This window comes from Trichosurus vulpecula, chromosome 3 (genome assembly GCF_011100635.1).
Source record: "Trichosurus vulpecula isolate mTriVul1 chromosome 3, mTriVul1.pri, whole genome shotgun sequence".
In the NCBI taxonomy this organism is placed as follows: domain Eukaryota; kingdom Metazoa; phylum Chordata; class Mammalia; order Diprotodontia; family Phalangeridae; genus Trichosurus; species Trichosurus vulpecula.
In genome coordinates, this window is record NC_050575.1 from 26,283,364 (window position 1) to 26,292,386 (window position 9,023).

Sequence of the window (9,023 nt, forward strand, 5' to 3'; positions counted from 1 at the left end):
ATTTTACAGGTGAGGAAACTGAGGATGAGAGTTTATGAGATATGCCTAAGGTCATACAACTGATAAACAACTATTGAAATGACAGTTCAAACTCAAGTCTTCCTGACTTTCAGTCCAGTGCGTTACCTACTGCCCCATCAGGCAATTTATAAGCTAGTCGAGGGAAGAGAGAAGCGAAAGAGCAAGGAAGACATAAACAAAATAAGTACTTGTAAAATGCTGTCTCTGTCCAGGAGGGAAAAGCTCACTTTATGATAGGGCAACCACCCGCTCTTGCATCCACACCAGCAGACAGATTAAGGCTGGGAATACAAGAACTCATTAAAACTATATTGAACTGAATTGTATGCAATGTTACAACCCTAAAAGTCAGCATTCGCTCATCATAATTTCATGTCTTTGCTAGAAGAAGACCCTCCAATGTGAAACAAAGCAACGTAATCATTTATAAGATGGCTATCTTTCCTAAGAAACCAGAATTAAAGCTAATGTAGTATCATCTGACATAGAATTAACAGTAATCACAGAGAGCTAAGTATGTACTTAAAGAGATTTACTTCCATGCTCAAGTTAATGAATAATATCCACATTCCCATATGCTGATATCTTATCCATTTGGAACTGGAGTTCTAAAGTCATGACTGGTGGGCAACTTCAGAAAGGAGGAGCTTAAATGCATTACTTCCATATATTTGTTACTTTCTGTATAATTGTTGAAATACTCTTAACCTCCTTGATTAAATATGTAGACATGATACCCAGAGCTACCTCCTGGTCATATCTGCCTAACTCCCAGGTACCACAGTCTGTGAGAAAAGATAAGTCTGGAACTATGAAAGGCAAAGTTTGCCCTTCAGGAAAGGCAGTGGAAAGAGCAAGATAAAAAAAATATAAGCAGTCCTGTTCATTCCGGCCCTACCTAAGGATAAAGATATATGATGGAGAGACTCCCAAGTTAATGAATAAGTCTCTCTGCTTGTAAGATAGACAGAGCTGTAATTAGCGCGAGATGATATTGTTTGAGAAATGACTAAAAAATGGTACATGAATGTAATGGACTATTCCTGTACTATAAGAAATGATGTGTGTGTGTGTGTATATATATATATATATATATACATAACCACAGACTTATATGAACTATATGTGAACTAACTTATATGAACTAGAACAAAGAGACATAAGCAGGACCAGGGAAACAAGACACAGTAAGTACTACAGTATACATGTAAAAGACAAAAACATAACTGAAACTGAATGCCATGAAATTGTAATGGCCTGACTTGGTCTGAAAGGAGACGCAGCTCTTTTCCTTTTTTGCGTATGTGGTAGGCTGAGGACCAAGCTGAGAAAGTATTCCATGCTATGGAAAGAAATAAAGGAGTCTGAAATTTCTTCTACCTCATTCCCCCACTTCTTTTCCCCCACCCCTACTCTGCCCCATAATAATCTTCCCCAGAAGCTGCCTGACAATAGTATCCTACAGTCTTTGTCTCCATCCCTTTTGTCCACCACAGCAGGCTGTCTGCTCTCCATACCACCCACTCCCGTTACTACTCTGAGGAGAAGATATTGATATCATGTTGATTTGATATATTGATTAATGGGTGAGGAGAATCTGTTAAAGGCAAGTTATTTAATGATCTATCCAACAGCAAAGCCAGTTCTATACATACAAAGTAGGAGGAATAAATAAAGATAACAGATTGACTCCCTTTCTCTTTTTAAGAACACGAAAGGTTTCTTTTTTCTCCTACTCAGAATCTTTGAATGCTCTAAGCTTACTCATAGTCAACTTACTAGTCATCTTAAAGACACGTGCACACACACACACACACACACACACACACACACACACACACACACACACTTAAATTTGTGTCCCTTTGAAGCATTTTTCTTAAGAATCAGAGATCAAATACTCTGCCCAGGATACCATACAGATTATTCCTGTTTTGGATGGCAATTTGGGTTATGCCCCTCCCATCTTAAGAGTCTCTGATGAGGCTCCAGTCATCCTTTCTATCTTTGCAAATCCAGAGCACAGCTCTACTTTAAGTGCTTTCCATTTCAAATTTAAGTAACATCTTGACTTGGGATAGCAAATATTTAATAAATATTTATTACATATTGCTGTACACCCAAAGGACATTAAACAGAATAGATCACTCAAAGACTTGGAAGACATTTTAAAACATATTCTCACATGCCCCTCTATAATTTTGTGATTCTAAAAGGTGCTCTATTAGAAATATTGCCTAAATGACTATTAAATGATAGGTTCATATGGTACATGAATACACACATACACACACACACACACACACACACACACACAATGCACGCAGGCACGCACACATCAGCAACTTAAAACAAAGTACTTGAGGAGCCCTCTCAAAAGTACACATTTCTTCCCAGTAGAGCTAGAACAAGAAGCTGGACAGAGTAAGAAGCTGGGAAGAGTGGTATAGTTTTTTTCCTCAATCAAAAGCCATTTACAGTCTTAATTCTAAGCTGACAATAAGCCATGGTAGGTGTCATTTTTTAAGCAACATACCCACAGAGACAGGCATAGACCCATCTTGCAAAATTCCAAGTAAATTCCATTGTCTTGCACTCTGTGTTGTTACCTCATTTTCTTTGTACCTACATTAGTATTCTAAGACATGATATACCACACACATCCTGCAAGGAAAAGGACTTCTACAAGTCCTATTCCTGTTACTCTGTGTTTATCAAAATGTTAAATTCCTGCAAGCTATTTCAACTGTTCTCTTTGCACATAAAACATTCATTTAATAAAATTCACATTTTCTATAATTGCTTTACAAATCTTTGAATAAATACACTGGTCATTTAAATCATTTTTACCCTAAGGATATGCAAGTAATTGGTATAATAACTTTAAAAGCTAAGTCAAATCTTATTAATCCCTTCCAAGTATTTTCAAATAAAAATGATGGTTAGTCAATGGATTATTTTTTAAAATATTGCTACCAGGGGAAAATAAGTCAAAGTAAATCAACATTTGTAGACGTTCCTGGGAGCTATTTTCCAGCCTATCTACATACACACATGCACACACTCACTCACCTACCTTCTACAACAGCTCTCCTCCTCCTACGTCCTGCCTCACCTCACAATGAAGTGGGGGCAACACTGGATTTGCAAGCAAAGACCATGCCAGTGAAGACCAAGTTATGGCATTTTCTAGACCAAGCTGCTAAGGTTTTCACTGCAGATTTTGCTAGACTAGATGAGCTCAGAGGATTATTCTATTTGTGATTTGCTTCAGTTAAAAGAATACCCACCCTGGGGAAATCATATTTTTGAAGTTATACATGTATTTATGCACAGGTTTGTCTATGTAAGATATTTATCTGTGAGTGAAGATAAGGATCTATGAGAGGAAGGTTTTTCAGGAAGGCTTATCCTTCCAAGGGTTTTTTGTTGATTCTCAGAAATATAGATTAGGGTTTCTCAAAGCAGTCTGGCTACAGAATATTTTATTGGCCAAACAAAACTAGAAATTTTGGTGCCTGGGGCAAATTTAGTTAGGAAGTGGAATAAGGAGAGTACCAGATATGATCTCTGCTGCTTATGGCTGAGGTAGGAGAAGGTCAGGGGTAATGGGATTTGAAGAGACTAGGGAACTGGGAGGTCAGGGTATTCAAAGGGGAGTGGAGTAGAGATAGAGAAAGAAGATTGTTAGTCAAGGGCTGGATTTACTGGGTACAAGAAGTATAAGCCGGAGGTCCTTGGATGATGGCAACAAGGATCTGAGCAGGATGGATTAAACTTTAAAATAAGTGAGTACTTAGTGATGATGGCAAAAGAGGGTCAGAAGGTGGCAGTGGAAAACAAAGAAGATGCCAATTTGTGCTCCTGGCCCTGTGTGTCTAGAAGGGGATAAGAGAAGGAGCAGTCAGACTTAAGAGCGGATGACAAGAGATTGAGGTCTTTAGGGAAAAAAAAACAGTTTTCATTGAGGACTATCAGAGGAAAAGAATATGAAAGATAGAAATCTAGAAAGAAGAAGAGTTTGTTAACAACAGAGGAGGATTCCAGAGAGAACCGTAGAAAAGGAAGGAGTTGGGGCAGCTGGGTAGCGCAGTGAGTAGAACACCGGCCCTGGAGTCAGGAGGACCTGAGTTCAAATGCACCCTCAGACACTTGAGGCACTTACTAGCTGTGTGACCTTGGGCAAGTCACTTAACCCCAATTGCCCTGCCCTCCCCCCTCCAGAAAAAAAAGGAAGAAATTAAGGGAGGGCTTGGCCTGAACATGCTATAGGGCAGTGGTGTCAAACTCAAATAGACAATGGGGCCAATAAACCTTACAGGAAGGATCCCTCCTGATGCATACTGTCTGAGAAAACCTTAAACTAACATTAGTTTAAGTAAGTAACATGCATGGAGTTAAATGGAAGGCATAGTATTTCTATTTAATCATAGTGTCACTACAAAGGAATTTAGTGCAAACTTCAACAGCGAAGGTATGCATTAAATATTTTCAAATTACATTTTAATCTAGTTGCTTACTGGTTGGTGTTTTATACTTGTTTATAGGGCATGGGAGAATCAACTGCTGTCATACATTGCCCTTTCTACTGATCCTCCCAGTACTCTTCACTCAGTAATTATTCTGGATCAATCCAGTGATTCAGGCTTGAGAAATGGAATACAATAAAACACTCATGGTCTTTAAAATGCAATAAATACAATTTTACTTAAAACAAAGGATTAAAACAATATAATTATCCAAAAGAGGTATTGTTCCCCTCTACTTAGGCTTTCTCTTTTTTAAGTTTTTTTTTTTAATTAATGGAAATCTTTTTCTATTCCTCACACCTCCAATGAAAAAAAGGAAAAGAAATTCCTTGCAATGAATATGTATAGTACAAAAAAACCCAAATTCTCTGATTAGCTGTTCTCTCTCTCGTGTGTGTGTGTGTGTGTGTGTGTGTGTGTGAGTGTGTGTGTGTGTGTGTATCTCACCTCTTGATCAGGAGGTAGATAGGATGCTTCATTATCAGTCCTCTGGATCAGGTTGGGCAGTGCATTGACAACTATGGTTTCCCAATGGCAGCTATACTGGGGCACAAAGACAATCTCCAGGGCAATGAGAACTCTGCCAAACTTCAAAATACCAACTTTCCCCAAGTTTCACTTTTTTATACCCCTAGCTCTCTGACCCAACCAAATTCCAAAGATAGCTTGCTTGCCTACCTAAAAGAAAACCAACCCAGTCTGTGTAAAATTAGTGCATTTCCTAACACAATGGGGGGCTCAGAAGGAGCAGTGAATTATTTAACAAAAAGAAATGATTCCTCATTATTGCAATTCTCAGTGTCGTCAAATTAGGTCATACATCAGGAATAGTCTGCCACAGTGGAGAGGGATGACCAAATAGTGGGAGATTGGTTCTTAATAATTATTAATTAAATACTTGGCCAAAAGCTATAAATAGGACTTCATACTATGTATTATAGAGTAGGTCAAGTTATATAACACCTAGCTCCTGCCTTAAAGGAACTAACTCTCAGTTTAACGGAGAAACGTATAAGTTCAATATATTCTTTCACTTCCATAAGGGTGGCAAAAATTAAAAGGAAGGTCCTATCATTGTGACTTAGGGCCATAAGGAGAGGGGTATGAAGAGGTGGGCTGAATGGAAGAGATGAGCACTATGCTGGGCTTTTAACAAAAATGGTAAAGATAGGTTAAAAGATAACAAAAGATAAAGAGAAGAGAAGAGAGTAAGAGAAGGCATTCCACGTGGGGAGCAAAAACAGGGGACACAAAAGCAGGAATTCATGAGATGTTTGAGAGGTTGAGTTGACATCTAGCTGAAGCAAAGCATTTTAGTAAAGAGTAGTTATAAGTAGTCAGAAAGGTAAACACTTTCGTAAATTGAACATGAAATCCACATGGGGGCATGTCCCAAAACCTTCATTTACCAGCTCAGAAATGATTTGTTTTCAAAATTCTTCCTTAAAAAAACAATGAAGATCTACATGGATATGTCTTATGAACTACATTCAAAGAAATAAGATTATGGAATCACAAAAGATTTTTAAAAATTCTTGATTAAGAAAATAGTCTATAAGAGGTAAAGTGATTTGCCCGAGAATAAGTCTTCTTATTCTTCAATACTCTTCCATACAGCCTTCTTATCCCAAACCCAGTAATCTTTCCATTGGGCCATTAGGCTGCCCCCAAGAGAAGAGGAATTTTATTAAATTCCTCATTTAGGAACAGTTATCCTCCCTTCTTTTCAGGATACAAAACATTAACAGTAAGTTAGAAAACAAAAAATTCATACAGTATTAACTTGACTGCAGTTAGTTCACTCCTAGTTAATACCTGACTCAAAGTCTGCTTTGATGTTTTAATTAAAAGTGATTTTAATATAAGGCCCTAATAAGACCCTACAGGCAGAAGATTTATGGTTGTTACTTTACTATTACACACTAAACATGAATGATTTTTGATAGCCTATGATTGAAAGTCATAAGCCATGTTAGGGGGAAGAGTGGAAGGAGGGAGTTATGATTATTAAAAGTCATTGTTCTAGATTCTTCCAAAAGAGTTTTAAGTAAGTAACATGCATGGAGTTAAATGGAAGGCATAGTATTTCTATTTAATCTTAATGTCACTACAAAGGAATTTAATGCAAACTTCAACAGCGAAGGTATGCATTAAATTATTCCTAAAGCTCCCCAAAGATTAAGTCTTGTAGGTTCAGGATTATATTACAATTAAGTAATAATGAATGAAGAATCATCCCTTTTTATTAAATAATTCAACAATCCTGCCATACATTGTTGTAAGGAAAAAAAGCATTCATTTAATGTAGACTGGTTTGTTTCTCTTTAAGGAGGCAAGGAGGCTATCCTTAGGATTTGGTTAGCCCAGAGGACTAAGGATCTAAAAAGCTCAGTTTCTGGAGAATTGGTATTCCCTGAGATTTGTCAGAGTACTCCCTGCTCTGTCAGAAGTCTTTCTGACCTAGCTATTTCATTATTAACTCTGCCTAGGAGGAATGACTACCTTGGAGAGTCATTTTTGGTTTGTGTTCCATGTGAAAAGACACACATACCAAGGAAAGAAGATGCATGCTGAAGTTGTAAAGGTTTCATTTGGCCTTTATAAAGTCATTGACATAGATAAGTAGGCATTAAATTATAATCTTCAGAAATGCTAATTTTTAACCTAGACTTGCAATTTCACTGGTATTAAGGAATTCCAAGTGTGCAGAAATACAACTATTTGGCAACTTACAGTCTTAAGAATTGCCTAAGGCAATAAAAAGTTAAACAATTTGTCAAGGGTCACTCAGTAGGTGTCAGAAGCAGAGCCTGAATCCAGATCTTCCTCACTGAGGCTAGATCTGTTCTTCAGACTATGATGACTCTCACCACAGCCTTGAGTAGTCTCCAAATCAATGACATTTTACTGCATAATTTGGGATTCATGATCATTTGAAGAAGGGAAGGATTCCCAGTAAAAGCTGTTTTAGTGGAGTATTTGTTAATAAGCTCTTCAAGTGTTTCACAAAAATGTTAAATGTATAAATTATTAATAATTTTATTTATTAATTAAAGCAAGTTCCCTAATTATCAAAAGTAGATTAGGAAGGAAATAAGCATTTATTAACCTCCTAAATGTTCTGCGTACTGTAAGAAGCACTTTACACACATTATCTCATTTGATCCTCAAAACAATCCTGTGAGGTAGATGCTATGTTACTCCTATTTTACAGTTGAAGAAACTGAAGCAGGAAGAGGTTAATTGACTTGCCCAGGGTCAGTCACATAGCTAGGTAAGTGTCTGAGGTTACATGTGAAGTCAAGTCTTTATGACTCTAGGTCCAATTGTACAGTTAGTTCTTGATATTTCTTTTTACTACATATCCTTTTTAAAAAAAGAATTACAACCTTAATGGCTTTACTAATTCAGACTGTTTCTCTAATTAATCTGACACTTCAAGGCTTTTTTGATATTAATATAGCTGGTCTTTGTTTATCTGTGGGAGGAAAAAAAAGATTAATGAATGAAAGTTTTGGTTTAGAGTAAAAACTAGTATGCAATCTATAAGCTGAGCACCTTTGAGGGTTCAAAACTGGTGTAGGGAAAGAGGATTTATCCTATAATGTTTGCTCTTCAAATCTACCCTGCCTCCAACCTCCTAAGGAAAAGATGATGAGAAAGCTTAAAAGTCACTCTGCCATTTGCTCAATTCTAAAAACACATCATTTGAAAGTAGCTCTAAAAAGATTTCAGAATTTGAAATATTTCCCAATCAGTAACTGAGTCAAAATACCTTCTTTTGCAGCCCTCCCACATCTGGGGGAGCACTTCTGCTTGTCTCCGAGCGCATCCATCCCAGGGTGGTTGACAAGTAAATCTCAAGCAGTAAGAAGAATGATCCAAGGCTTCTCGATTTCATTATCTTGAATCTGTGAGGAATAAGAGAGCCATTAAGCCACGTCACTTGAAGAAAGGGAAACAGGTCACTTACTCAGTGGTCATATTGTAGCTTCAACTAATAATCATGAATAAATCATAATCACAAAGTCAACAAGCATTTCTTAAGCACTTACTGTATACCAAGCACTGGGGATACACACACACACACAGAGGAAAAAACATTGTTACACACAATTGCAAAAACATGGTCCCTACCCTCAAGGACTTCACATTCCAAAGAGGAGGACAATATGCAAATAATTATGTAGATGCAAAATATATATGGTGTAAATAGAATGCAAACCCAGAGGAAGACTCTAGCAGCAAGGGCAGGGATAAGCAGGTGGTGAGGAGGGACCAGGAAAGGCTGTTTGCAGAAGTCTTGAAGGAGGTCAACTCAGAAGAATAGGCCAGAGTTGCTGGATTATTGAGTGTCTGGAAGGGAATGAAGTATAAGACTAGAAAAAACAGAAGGGGTCAAGTTATAAAGGCTTTAAAAGCCAAACAGAGCATTTTATAACCATACGATACCTGGGGATCGAGGACCTAGAA

The 9,023-nt window shown here is 37.4% G+C and overlaps 1 protein-coding gene across 1 annotated transcript in view; it reads right to left on the reverse strand.

The window, feature by feature from the left end:
* FSTL4 (follistatin like 4) overlaps positions 1 to 8,451 on the reverse strand; it is an 856,236-nt gene extending 847,785 nt beyond the window's left edge. Inside the window, exon 1 of the mRNA XM_036752996.1 lies at positions 8,326 to 8,451. Within this exon, the coding sequence (XP_036608891.1) occupies positions 8,326 to 8,451 (126 nt within the window). The remainder of the gene's footprint in view (positions 1 to 8,325) is intronic.
* Between the last annotated feature and the right edge of the window lie 572 nt (positions 8,452 to 9,023).